At 46.8% G+C, this 14,030-nt stretch overlaps 3 protein-coding genes across 3 annotated transcripts; 2 read left to right on the top strand and 1 right to left on the bottom strand.

The window, feature by feature from the left end:
- Positions 1–1,569: 1,569 nt before the first annotated feature.
- On the top strand, positions 1,570–5,712 carry H6S33_000919 (uncharacterized protein; the record flags this gene model as incomplete). The annotated part of the gene is made up of 4 exons (XM_044832349.1): positions 1,570–2,688; positions 2,752–2,829; positions 2,895–4,190; positions 4,243–5,712. The coding sequence occupies 4 exons, from the start codon at positions 1,570–1,572 to the stop codon at positions 5,710–5,712; spliced, it is 3,963 nt and encodes a 1,320-aa protein (XP_044700478.1).
- A 1,487-nt stretch (positions 5,713–7,199) lies between these two features.
- On the top strand, positions 7,200–7,802 carry H6S33_000918 (uncharacterized protein; the record flags this gene model as incomplete). The annotated part of the gene is made up of 3 exons (XM_044832348.1): positions 7,200–7,566; positions 7,631–7,695; positions 7,755–7,802. 3 exons carry the CDS (start codon positions 7,200–7,202, stop codon positions 7,800–7,802), a joined length of 480 nt encoding a protein of 159 aa, XP_044700477.1.
- Positions 7,803–11,054: 3,252 nt separating this feature from the next.
- On the bottom strand, positions 11,055–14,030 carry H6S33_000917 (uncharacterized protein; the record flags this gene model as incomplete). Its single annotated transcript, XM_044832347.1, has 4 exons — positions 11,055–12,429; positions 12,484–12,588; positions 12,656–12,723; positions 12,801–14,030. 4 exons carry the CDS (start codon positions 14,028–14,030, stop codon positions 11,055–11,057), a joined length of 2,778 nt encoding a protein of 925 aa, XP_044700476.1.

Genomic DNA, 14,030 nt, shown 5'->3' with positions numbered 1-14,030 from the left:
GCAACCGCACTTTCCTTCCCTGTAGGAAAAAAAAAGAAAAAAAAGAAAAGAGGGAAGGTGATGATGATGAGCAGGTGCATCAAAAAAAGTGGAGGTAGAACCGACATCCACCCAAGATATCCAAAGACAAAAACTGGTAGGGTAGACTTATGTACCAGGCACCCTGGAAGTGATGCTTCTCGCATTGCAGCACTTCAGCACTCGGCCATCCGCCTTAACCAGCTAGAGTAGAAGAGATAAAGTCCTTCTTTCTGGTCTCATTCGCTTCGGTGCATGGGAATCCCGATTTGGTGGTGTGCTACGAACAAAACAAGTGCCGTACCCTCCTTTTCAGCATGGGTTGTATTTTAGAATCGAGGTTCGGTGATCCAGTAGAAGCTAGTTAGGGTTCTGCAGGGATCAAGATATATGAGCTTCTTCCGTGCTTCTTTTCCTTTCGTACCTGCCTGGGTTGATGGGCATGTGGGAGGTCGTGTTGTGTGTGTGTGTGTGTGTGTGTGTGAGTGTGGGTTAAGCAGCTTGCCCGCTGGAAACATTATGTAACTAAGCGGATCACTTGCTTCTGTCAAATTTGAATTTATGCTTTCGCAAAGTTTGATTCATCTCTTTTCCTATCACTCGTTGTGGTGATCGTATGCGCATATAGGTACGTACATACATGTGTGATAGACTCCAACATTCCAGCGACTATCACCACTTATCACTCCTAGCATCTTCACAGATCCCCTGAATATCATATCGATCACGACATACCATATCTGCTGTTACTGCTAGTACGAATCTAAAGAATCAACGAGAAAATACAGAGACGAAATTCCTAAGATACAAGTTAATACACGGTAGCCCAAACCAGAACCATCTTCATCATTAACACATTAACAACCACATCTCCGATTGTTTCCTGATTAAAACAGTGGCTTGCAAAGCAACATCGCGCGTTTGACGGCGAACATAGTGTTTGGTTGTGTTTCTCTGCCTCACACAACGCTTTGACAGTACGCCATCCTCAAAGCTCGAAAGCACCAACGCCCCACTCCCGGACCCGTACTTTGCTCCATTGACTGACGGATTGACGGATTGACGGCCGCGACCCTTTTCTCCCACCCGAGTCAACCTTCAAAACGGTCCTCGCAGACCACTCTGCATACATAAACCGACCATAGTCACATTGATATTACCGGGGATCCAATTTGTGGGTGGTTGATAGTGGGTTCTTGTAAGCGGCCAGAGCCCAATCCCGCCGCCTTTGCAGTAAGACTCGCCGGATTCTCTCAAAAAGGACCTTCTCCCTAGTCTTACAACTGTTTGTACCTTCCTGAAGCTCTCAGCAGATTTATTATCAACACCATTAATGCCCTTCGGCTGGTAACCGCCCTGTCGTTTCCCGACGCGAGTCGCTGCACTGCTGTTGTACTACTCCTTTAATCTTTTTTAGCGGAAGCGAACTCTCGGTTTTATTTTTATTTTTTATTTTTTATTTGGTTTTTTTCTGAGGATAATTCGTTATTACTTTCCTTTCGGTCATTTTTGCTACCCCCGTGAACCAACCGTTCTTCACAACCGACAAAGATGAATCGATCATCAAGGCCAGAAGATTTACAGTTACAAAAGTCGTCTACTTCGACGCGGGCGCGAAGTCGAAGTATTGGATCTGTGGATAAACCATTAAGCTCCAATGGCTCTTCTGTTTACTCACTTACCAATCCTTTGACAAATGTCACCCCGGAGCCAGCCTATATTGCAGCTTCAGCAGCCACAGGAATTGTCACAGGCAATCATGAAGGATTTCTAAACGACGAGGGCAACGCTGGCCATGCAACAGCAACTATACCAGTTACACCAGCATCATTAAAACTTATCAACCAATTCCTAGATTTTCTTTTATATTCATTCCTGTCGGCATCAAAATCGACTTCACTGAAGGCCCTTCGACCAGCGGTTTCGGAAGTTCTTAGAAACCGGTTGGCAAAGGAGGCCGTTGCTGGAGCTGATCAGGAGCTAAGCTCTTACCTTGGGGGAGGGGATGACGGGGATGATTTTGATGGATTGAATGAAGCCCCAGAAATTGGTGCGGAATGGGATTTGGAGACCGCATGGAAGAAAACCAGATTGCGGTGTATGGTTTACTCGTCACTTGGAGATATTGAGGAGGAGGATGAAGAGATCTACTTGGGATATGGAAACCTCGAAGGAATTGTTGGTTCTCAGCAATACGAGCAGAATAGCATCGTGCCCGGCGTTGTTTCTCCACCAGTAGCAATATGGCTCACAGCTGTTTTGGAGTTCATGGGTGAACAAACACTGCTTCTAGCTGGTCACGCCGCTGTCAATCGCTTCACGCAACGAATGGCTGCGATTGGGAATGGGGGCTATCAACTCGATACAACTGAGAGAGAAAGGCCTATGGTTGAGGAGTTGGATACGGAGAAAGTTGCATTAAACTCTTCATTGGGAAGGCTATGGAGGCAATGGCGTAAACGCGTGCGCGGCAGAGGGTCTTCGTTTTCCTCGCCAGGTCCTCATGGGGGAATTTTACAGCGACTTGAGCGTACTGCTAGCAGAATGAGCAGCAGCAGTACACTAACAGACCCAAGGAGTACGCAACATGGAGCACCAGAAATCAGAGAAGAAATTACTGGCACTGCAGGCAGAGAACTTGGAACAAATGTCGAGAACCAACTAAAAGAGGTTTGTGCCGGTGCCCGATATCTAGCTAGGGGATCAGAGTAACAACTTGCTAATATTTCGAAGACCTCCATTTCTACAGAAAAAGAAACCCTGGAGTCCATAAACACTCCTTCCAATCTGGGCGCTGGTCACGATTACTTGGTATGTTACTCACGACGATTTTTTATTAGCTACTGCCCAAAATAATTAAATCTAACGTCCCAAAGTTTTACGAAGATAGTCCGAGAAGACGCCCACAGAGTTTGGTATTGTTGCCTTCAACAACGACGGAAGCACCATTTGTGCTTTCCCGATCTATCAAACGGCGCAACTCCTTGCCTGCCATTATTCGTTCGGAGTTCCCTGATCCGGTTGTTGAAGATGCTCCAGAAGCCGAAGATACAGAAACAGATTTTGAGGACATTGATGGTGAATTTTATACACCTGCGGAAGAGGAGCTCAACTCGGATGTATCTGTTCAAGTTATGAGACCTGCGTCCGAGCAGCTAAACCCGTTAGGGAAATCTTACTTTCCTACTCAAGAACAACCCGGGAGATCGGCTGTCCAGGGAATTACTGAATTCAAACATTTGAATGAAGAGGCCAAGGCTCTAAAAAAAACTGCAGCCCCTGATGACGGGGTTTCAGAACTTACTTTCTTCACACAGGCTACCGATGACGAAGACGATGGGGAAGATGATCATCATAGCGTTATTGGATCAGCTCACACATCTGATATTCAAGTTCAGCCTTCTGCATCTCAAACACCATCATCGCCCTTACATAAGTCCGGTGACCATTCAGATCACCCTGAAAATGTTACCCCAAAATTCGAGCGTTTTACACCATCATCATCAAGGCGACCAGCTGAACTCGTCGAAATACGCACCAACGGCCGTGTCTCGACTTTCCAGGAGCAGCGCGCTGCAGATCGACGACCGTCAGCAACAACACTGGCAGAATTAATCGATTCCGACGATGAATCACCAACTACGACAACCCATAAGTATTTTGTCGAAGGGGGTAGACTGACACCTGGCGGTACTAATCAAATTGCGGGTGATTACTTTGCACACGCAAAAAAGGCCTCCTCCGCCAGTAGCAAGTACTCTCAGCATTCCCAGCTTTCGGACAGAAAGCTAGGGCAACTTACGTTAATTCAGCCTCCTGGAAGTACCGTATCACTCCCATCAGAACGGGGTAATGTGCGAGCATGGACACCCCCTCAAACACCAAATAAATCACGACGTTCTTCAAGTTCCGGAAAGGCGCAGCGCCCAGTTACATCGCATTCAGGTACTTCGCAAAATTCCACAAAGCTTAAGAGTCTTATCGCATGGCCTATGGATAGTGGAAAACAGTCAAGAGAGTCAGACGACGAAAGCAGGAGCAGCCTACATAGTGAAAGACCATCTACAAAACTTGCAAGCTTGGATGACAAAGAACGCAGCTTCGAGGAGTTGATTTCTAGCGGTAATACTATTCATTGTACTATAACGCCAGACCCCCTAAGGCGGATGGAGGTTTGTAAATTGTAACCTACTGCCAAAATCTGATAAGCTAACAGATCGATAGTCCAAAGAAGTTCAAACGCCACGCACTGCAACATCGGCACTTGCGGACTTCTTGCGAAATACTGGACCAGACGGCAAGGAGGTGCGTGCTGCACCACCAAGCAGATCTGGCAATTCTTCACGACCTTCTACCGCCCGCGCAATTCCTATAATTCCTAAAGATCCCAGTCTTGAGGACGTAGCCTCGCTTACTCAGCTACTTCGATCCACTTCGGCTTCTCCCTCCGAAACAAGGCCTCAAACACCGACAACCTCCCTTCCATCATCTTCTCATAACTCTACTTACAGCCCGGCTTCACGACGTATGTACGGATCTAGCTCAGTAACCGCCTCTCCAAAGGCCGGTAATGAATCTACACCACTGAATCCAGGTGGCATTACCGGAATTCCAGCCGTAATTAGGCAGTATCGATCCGACTCACTCGGATCTCGCCCAAAGAATCGTCTTGTAGCTCGGCATGCAAGTGGTTTTACAACAAGCGACTCTACTTCTGCGCTTGCTGATTTCTTTCGAAATACTACACCTCCCATAGATGTTGACGGACAAGTCACTCAGCGCCGTATCTCCCGAAGTGTCGCGCCATTCCGCAACACTATGGATTCCGACCAGTTCGAGCTTCCAGAGGCTGAACCTGAGCCTGCGGTAAACAACGCAACGCCACCTAACGAACTCAACTTCTTGACTAGTGCTGCTGCGCCACCTGATTCTTATCAGTCGTCCTTCTCGTCTTCGACAGCCCTTCTTCGTAATAATTCCAAGAAGCAACATGACTACGGAGCAGTTAACTCTATGCCAGAGACCAAACGGAAACAGACACGCATCAAAGATCCATATGCGATTGACATGGACGACGAAGAGGACGACGAAGACATGGAGGCGTTAAACCTAATAATCCCAAAGAAAAGAAAGGAGGATGAGAGCCTTATGGATTTTCTTCGGAATGTACCGCCACCCCCTCAGCCTCTTACACCACCTCAGGAGAACGAAGAAATGAGGACAATCCAGAAGAAAAACAGCTCCGTCAGTCTGATCGGTCGTTTCGGTAGAAATGGACGAAAGAACTCGATCGCCTCGAACGCCGATAAATTCCCTCTGCCACCTCTTCCGCAAATGCCTGGGGGATACAAGCATACCCCTCTTGCCCAAGAAGAAGATTCTTCCTCCTCCCGGTATATGCAAGGAGGGGAACAACGACGCACTCCTTACGACCCCCGGACGGATATGGACTCTCCGAGCACGGCGAACCATGCCCGTTTTGGCAACAGGACTCAAGTCAGGGGTGGAGTTCAAGCCAGGGGGGCCCGGACTGATAGAGGGGAAACAGACAGTCTGGCAGATTTCTTGAAGTTCAGTGAACCACCGCCAGCACCAACTCAACGTGCTCCTACTCCAAAGGAGGACACCAGCGCGATGGCCAAGTTCAAAAACTTCACCTTTTTGAGAAAATCGAAGAGAAATGAAGTTTTTTGAGTATTTCTTTTTAATTTCCTTTCTTTTCCCATTTAGCAGTTATCTTTTTCTTTCTATTCGGCGATAGGGTTTCCTTTTTAAAAACTTTCTCCTCTGTCTATTCAGCTTTCTAGAGCATTTAGGGCATGGAACCTGAACGATCAAAACTACATGTATCTCATTTTCACATGTTTTATTACATTACTCTCTTTTTGCCACTGGGGAAGTATTCAGGGCGGGTGACCAGAGATGAAGTTATCGATGAATATCAAGGCTTTTCTCGTGGACTCTTGTGTTAGTTCATTCTATTTTTTCTCTTCTATTTTTTTTTTTTTTTCGGTTGTTTAGCGGATAGGCATGTGTGACGATAATCACTTCTCATTCGGGGTTCGAAGCATCTGTACGTGTTAGTTTACATGTAATGGGTTCCAGGTTTATTTTTCCTCTACTTCATCACAGGTGGACAGGCTTTTAGCGGAGTTGATTCTTATAAATATTCTCGCCTTTCTCTTTCTTTCTCTGCATAGTGCCGCCTGTTGAAAACCTCTGGCTTATCATATAATTTCATGTAACTGGCACATCTCCCATGGAGAGTTACATATCTTGCGCTATAGTGTTTAAGGTCGATTCCTGTTTGCTGTCATTATTATCCGCTGGGATTTGATTCACTACTACACCCCTCCAGGCTGAGGTTATTCTTTAAAAATAAAACGTAGTGCTCCTCTCTCTCTTTTGTTTTTTACTATGTCTGGGAGTGGTTTAACTATTTCTTTCTGTCCTTTAAAGCTGATTTGGGTTTCGAGTCTGGGTTTCGGGGAGTTAGATTGCATTGCTTAGTTATTTTTTTTGCTCTCGTTTTTTCTTTTTGATTTTCCCTATTTGTCGAGTGGTTTTGGTACGTAGGATGGTTATGTAATTACATAAACAGCAGACGCAATTTATCTCTTTTATCTATAACGTGCCTAACTCTGATGATGTTGTGATTGTTTGTGTCATTTTAGTACAGCCAAACACCTAAATACCAGGAGATTACCAGCGAAATTTGTTGAGAAATGCCCTTCAAGGGACGTGGGTGCGTGGGGATACTTAGGAATCTGTAGATCCCCTAAAACAACTACAACTGCGCCATTGATGGTTTAAAATTTCACAATAGCACGACTGTATAGAGTCAGAGATAAGATGTATCTATCCACATGCCGCAGCCAAGATTGTTCTCCAAAGAACGTGCGTCCAAGATGAAGAATTGAAACCCAGGTAATTTCAAATACATACCCCCCTTTGATCCCATCAAAAACATATGAAGCAAGGAATACAAATTAAACAAACTCCTCACCTTCAAAAAAATCCCCATAAAATGCCCCCTCTACCTCTCACCTTTTTCTCACACTCATCATCCATTCGTTCTTCTCAAGCTCGCAAAAAACACCCCACACTCATTTGACCATTTTTTTTCCATACTATCTCACTATCCCACTACCTAAGAAAACCCCCCTCAAACCACTCCAATAATGCACGCCAGCACCATCCTCTCATTTTTCCTCCTGGCCCTCACAGCCACGGCTTCCCCTCTTCTGTCACCACCCGCAAAAGCTGAGCCGGCTCCCGCAGTCACTGCCTCTGGTAATGACGGGTCCGGAAACCAAGATGTCGGCAACGCGGGCCAGAATGCGGGCAATAGCGCGGCAAACAAGGGAACTGTTAGAGGCGACTACACGGTCGAGCAAGGAGTGCAGACATGCGGTAATGCACAGTTGAACTGTTGCAACAAGATTGAGAAGCAGGGCGACACGAAGAATGCTGGGTTGCTGGGATCTGTGTTTGGGAGTGGGGATATCGGCTTGCAGTGCACTCCAATTAACTTGCCAATTGCTGCCCGTGAGTACCTCTTTGACAGTATAGGGAAGCTTTTGTGTGGTACTAATATTGTGTTCGAATTTAGTCCAGGTACCTGTTAACAAGGCGTGTGATGCCAAGGCTGCTTGTTGTCAGGGAGATACAACTCAGGTATACTCGCTCCCAGTTCTTATACTTCTATTTTTGCTCAATATACTGACTTCATATAGAACGGTTTGATAAACCTTGGTTGTATCGCTCTTGCGTCCCTCATCTAGAGCTTTGGCGGTGGATATCATTAAGGGATGAGCGGCGTTCCTCTTCTTCTCTTCGCGATCGCATACCAATGTATTTTGGTGGTTGTTGGGTTTTTCTCTTCAGGAGTACATTTTGATTCTTTCTCGGGGTCGTTTGGAGTGAGAGACTTGGATTTATAATTATTAATACAATGTTTTTGAGAACACTGAGGGCGTTTGATTGACCGAGTGATTTCCTGTGACGGAGTGCGGATCCGCGGTAGCGAGTGATGTCCCATGAAAATATTAGAATTGAGATACCGCGAGAATAAGTTTCCGCCACCAGTTTTGCGCTTTTTCACACAACTTTGACCAAAACCTATCCTCCCGGAAAGTACAAGTCTTGCATAAACCTATCGAAATCCAGTTGCACAAGCTCTAGCACTTTAGCCCTGAGAGATCTAGATTGGGTGCTTACACCTTGTGAACCGATATAGGGTGATACCCTCATCACATGTGACCCTCCCAGTAATTACTCTGTGAGCCTATGAAAAGGAATTTAAAATACGCATCTCGCTAGTGATAGCTCTGAGAGTTTCATGCCGCTTTTAACCTGGACCCCCTCCTGAAAAATGACTTGACTTTGCCAACGATTCCTGATTTCCTTATCATGGGTCAATAGCTCACCAACCGCATACTTGGATTTACCGTTCTTAGCCCTCGCAAAAAGGGTCAGCATTTTGTGACAGCTTAAGGAATAGATCCGGGCTCTTGAGTGGGAAGGATCAAGTTCAAAGCTTTGTACTAGCACTCAAGAGAAGTTCGTTTTCCAAAATTTGCTCTGTGCGATCCCATATCCATTTCTTGGAATCGAGAAGGGAAAATTTTTCCGACTTTATCGGGGGTGGTTTCATAATATTTAGTCTGTTATATAATTCTTGAAATGATGTAATGGATTTGCAGAAGCACCCCGCGGGGGGTCAACAGATCCTCTATGCGCCTGCCGTTGACGAGTGACGAACCATGAGCCTTAGCGTCAGCGAAATGGCAACGCCCAGCTGCATGATCGCTTAGGTTGCTGTATAAAGCAGAGGTGATCTACATGTATATACCCCTAATGAGCCTTTTTTTACGTATTCCTGGTGGCGATGCTGCCAGGCTCTCTTCGTGTGATCATGGACTCCGGTGCCCTTGTGACCTGTTGGACTTTGTGTTGAGTCTTGTAAAAGGAGTCAATTTTTATAATCTGTGATATGCACAAATTGTGCCCGGAGATAGAGCTGTCCATAAAGAGTAGTCCGTTCTTTATCTGGTATGTTTGAACCCAACGCTTGAATTCATGGCTCGAGTAGTATTAGTTCCTGTCGTCACTGCACTGTCAAACCCAAATCTTTCCAATTTTTCGAGTTCTCCGCCGAGGGTTAGAGATACGAATTATCATTAGAAATAAGGCGAATGTTTCTCAGCCACGACGAGGAACACTATCTCTTTGACCGTAATAAATACTAGATATATTTATTCGCCCAAGGCTGACTTGATTGGCCCGTGATGGTCTTATCATATTTCAGCCCTAGCCGCTGGTAGGCCCTTTGGGCTATAAGGTGATAGCCGATGAGATGTAGATTAGATATTATGGGGCGTAGACAACTTCCCTGGCTACTCGGACGCCCCACTTACTCGGACAGTTAACGTAGAAAACGGTATCCGGTCAAAGTGATGGATGAACCCACCGGCGGCCTATGGCGGCGAATAACGTTGTAAATAGCTAGAATGTGACAAAAGGTCGTAGTATGCCGGATATAGGTACTGTTGTCAACGGGATGTGATTCCATCTAGCAGTGTTCAGAGATGCGGGTGGTAGCCAAGTGATGCGTGCAATTTGCTGGACTCGTGTGTGCTGTGTGTGTTGTGTTTGCAAATTTTGTCTGAGGGTGTATGAGACTGGCAGCGACACACAATAGCAGGCCTCCCTCGCTAGTGACGTCAGGTACGTACATGTAGTCTTGATCCCAACACTAGCCTCCGGCGAGCTACCCGCAGGGGATAGTCACGAGACTAATGTACTTGCTAGTGAATAGCAGGAATGTCGAAAGGAATTTTAAGAGATTGTTGTTCGCTTACCACTCTACTCCGTGCAGTGTATGTGCACCCCAAATGCTGCATCGCAGGTGTATATTTCCCCCATGATCGGCCCCATTTATTCCCTTACACCCCCCCCCCCCCCCCCAAAAAAAAAAAAAAAAAAAAAAAAAAAAAAAAACCAGATAGGACTTCACACTGTGGGGCGGGGCTACACTCGCAATCCCTGTGAAGAATATAACCCACCCACCACCTCTCCTCATTTATTATCTATCATACACTGACTGGGGATCTGGTTGTTGTATCTAGGACGCTTATATCTCTATACCCCAAGGTAACTATGTTAGCAGCTCAACGGTCGAGGCAAACCTCCGGCTACCCGCTTGCTCCTCTTTTAAAGATGATGGGACCCTTTTGAATCTGGTTCTTTTCGACTCTTCGGAGTCAAGGTTGGGCATTTGCCATTCCCTCTTTCATAGGTCTTTGGGTTCTTCTGCGCCGAGGACCGATGAAAAATATCCTTTAACTTCTGCGAAGTATGCACCTTCTTGGGGGCCCCCCTCGTCCTTATATCTCTCCCTCAACGCTCAATTGTCACCACTAATTAAAGCTCGGTCTTTCCTCAACCCTTGTAGCGCAAGCCATCTATTTCTTCGAGCCCTCCTGTCTTCGGAAGTTACATCAAGGGCCGGATAAAAAGGGGGTTTTCTGGAGATTTATGTGCCTCTTTTGTTTTGGAAACTCTTTCCCGCTGAGCTTTGAGTCTAATATGGTCACATGTTGTCACGAGTGATATTTCATGACCCGATTACCAGCGTCCTCCCACGGGAGTGATTGGCGGCGTGCCCACCATTTTCGGCTATTACCTTACCACATAACCAATCTAAGGAGAGATTAATCCCAACCGAATTGGACAAGCAGGACTACCGACTTAAAGAAGATACAGAATTATTATTAAAAAGATCTAAAGTTGTAAGAGCCAAGAAATAGCTAAGCAACGCCCCCCAACCAAAAAGAGCTAACGGTTGAATAATCTTTACCGAAAATACAAAGACTTTTCTGTTGAAGTAATAATAACGGCTACTAATATATGTATAGTTTATCCCCCTAAGTCGATCCAATTCACCAAATTATTCCCAAAGCCAGTAAGAATATTAAGAAATTACAGTATATGATATCAAACAAATCATAATCATTACCGTTTGCTCCCATGTTTTAAGTCTCCTTCACCTCTGACTCCAACTTTAGGCTTGCCATAATGTTTTCTAACCCATCTGTTTCTGATTCCGCATCTCTAACCACCTCTTTAGATAAAACCTGGACACTGTCGCATTCCTTAACGAGTCTGTACCACGTATCCAATTCACTAAACTTCATCAGATGCTCTAACCCAGTTCGCTTCATATAGTTCTCCAGGACTGGCCACACAGCGATATCGTCAAGACTAATATCAGATCCCGATAGATACCCTTTCGTCCTAAATAAGCGCGCGTCCCAAATCTCCAGCTCGGCATCGATCGCCGCCTGGTTGTCACTTTCCAATACTTTGTGTAGTTTTTCACTTTCCTGCATGTGTTGTAGAACCCTCGAAAAAGCGGCCCTTTCATCTGTGGGGGACGGCAGCAGGAATTTCTCAGGGTCTTTGGAGGGATAGAACATTTCAATGTGTTGAAGGATTGAAACTGCCTCACAAACCATTGTTTTCTCGGGGTCAACATCCACAAACACTGGAGTGGTGCCTCGAGGGCTCAAAACGCGGAAGGAAGGTGAGCTTGTTTCATTGGGCTCCAGTTCATAAGGAGTGAACACAATTCCTTTCTCCAATAGGCACATGCGGACTTGCATGCTGCCGATATCACCTTTTGTAAAAAAGAGTTTTGGTAGCTGTGGGACGAAATGTAAGACGTCAAAGCCGCCGCCATAGGCTGCGTCCCAGTCAAAGTCACTTTGATGGTTTTCAGAGCCAAAGGCTTCAATCAGCCTTTGAGTTTCTGGATCGTCGCCGTTGACAACAGGCCGTCGCTCGGCCTTGGATTTGGAGACGGCACCTTGGCCCCATATTTCTTTTTCTTTGTCTGAAAGGAAAGTCCCAATATGGCGGAAGGTTAAGGAGATCCTTTCGCCGTTGTGTGACATTTCCTGGGCGGTCTTGAGGCCTTTCTCACGGCGGTCTTGTCGAATTCCATGAAGCCACCTTTTGTTTGTTTCAAGGCCTAGGACAAACATCGAGTTATGAGGAAGTGGTATACGTTGGGTCGTTCGTTCCGGACCATGGTCTTCTGGCCGGTTTGACTGCTCTTGGGATGTTGATTCGGCAGCTTTTTGCTTTGCGGCATCCTTTTTTGTTCGGAGAACCATGGTTCGCTGAGCGCCCAGGCTGACATTTACGATTTTAGATCCTCGCACAATATCGAGGGTCTTATCAGAGTGTTCAGAGATGTAATCATTGCCGTCACGGTAGTGTTGGATCAGGACGTGATTAACTGGGTGTTTTAGGACCTTTTGGACGCACTCCACGATGCGCTGTACCGTTGGGGAGAATGGTAGAAGAGGAGGCGACTCATCAGCCGGATGGCGATATATCGGGAAACTTTGAAACGGAGTTAGTTGCGAAAAAGAAGTCGATTACTGATCTCAAGCATACCTTCTCTCATCACCATCATCATCAATTACCCCTTCCACTGCGACCATTCTTGGAACCTCGCCACCACGATGGTACATGGTCCTCCAGGCTACCTCTTTCTTCAGCCTATCGAACGCCGTTTTAGATAGGGCCGGAGGCAGGATATTATTGACTAGATTTGAATCGCCCTCACCAAGAAAATCCCATTCTCCCAAGATCGGAGATTTTGAATCGAACCTTGGGTTTCCGGAAGAACTGCTGCTACCTTGAGAGATTGTGTTTGACTTGTCGCGTTTCGAGCTGCTTGCGTGTGACTTTTTCTTTCTATGTTTATACACCTTTTCATCCTTTTTCCTCCCCTCATCGCCGGGCTCGTTATCATTCTTGCCTGCGCCTGCTGCGGATACCTCATTTACACCAGTACCCCCCATTACTGCCTTCGCCTTGTAGGCGCTCCTTGCTGACTTCAAGATCTCATAATCTTCTTCATTGATCGGCGCTAGATCAGCTGGGAGGACAGATTTGTCGTCGTCTAGCGGGGTAGCCGCAGTTTCCGCCATCACTTCCTTGACAGGTTCTGCAGGTGATTTCTTAGTACTCTCACCACTGCTCTCACCTCCTACCACCTTCAGCCCAGACACCATCGCAACCAACTGTTCCTTCGAAAGGCTCGTGGCCCCCAATTGAATACCGGCTGATCCGTTATCGTTATTACCACCATTACCCCCAGCCTTCAACCTCCGTCTCTCCCAGTTCTTCACCAATGATCCACTCGTAACCTCCTCCACCACGTAATCTTGAACCATGACCTTCAATGACTCCTGGTGAGCTGTTAGATTCCTGTATCCTAAACAGTCCTGCAACACATAAGTATTCAACCCATGCTTAGCTGCTTCGGCTGCCGTTGCAAGGACACATATATTGGTGAGAACTCCACATATGTACAGCTCCGAGACGAACCTTCCTCTCAGCGTCTCAAGAAGGCCTGTATCCTTGAAGGCCGAGAACCACGTCTTCACCAGGATCTTATCAGGCGGCGATTTGATCGACGAAACAATTGACGGGTGAAACTCGCACGCAGGAGTCCCCGGCTTACACGGCGGATGCTGGCTCTCAATCGCCAGGAACGCGTCGGAGCGTAGCGGAGGTCTTGCGCCATTCGCAAGCCTCGGTCTAGGGCTTGAACCAGCGCGAGGTCTTCTGCCTCCTGCTATTCCTGCTGTCCCTGCTGTCCCTGCTGTTCCTGCTCCCGCTCCTCCACCAGCCTCATTGCCTCTAGGTTTGCGGTTGTTGTGCTCCGTCTCAGAGTCGGACGAGTCGTCGTCGTCATGTATTATGAGCACGGTCTCGTTGCTGCGAGGGTCGATAAAATCACGTGGTTTTTGGTACTCGCTCCGCACCCAGATGACGTCGCCACCGTTTGCGCGAAAGTGCGGGACGAAGGCCTTGATGTTATCGACGAAGGACGGGCTCCCGCGAGGGGGAGCGGCCATGATGCAACGGCCGATATCAGGATCGAGAAATTCATTCTGGATCCCTAGGATGAGGAGGGCGCTACGCGGGGCCAT

This window comes from Morchella sextelata (genome assembly GCF_020137385.1).
Source record: "Morchella sextelata strain SCLS chromosome Unknown scls_1, whole genome shotgun sequence".
Lineage (NCBI taxonomy): Eukaryota > Fungi > Ascomycota > Pezizomycetes > Pezizales > Morchellaceae > Morchella > Morchella sextelata.
The sequence above is the reverse complement of the archived record's forward strand: the minus strand, read 5'-3'. Positions and strand labels throughout refer to the sequence as shown.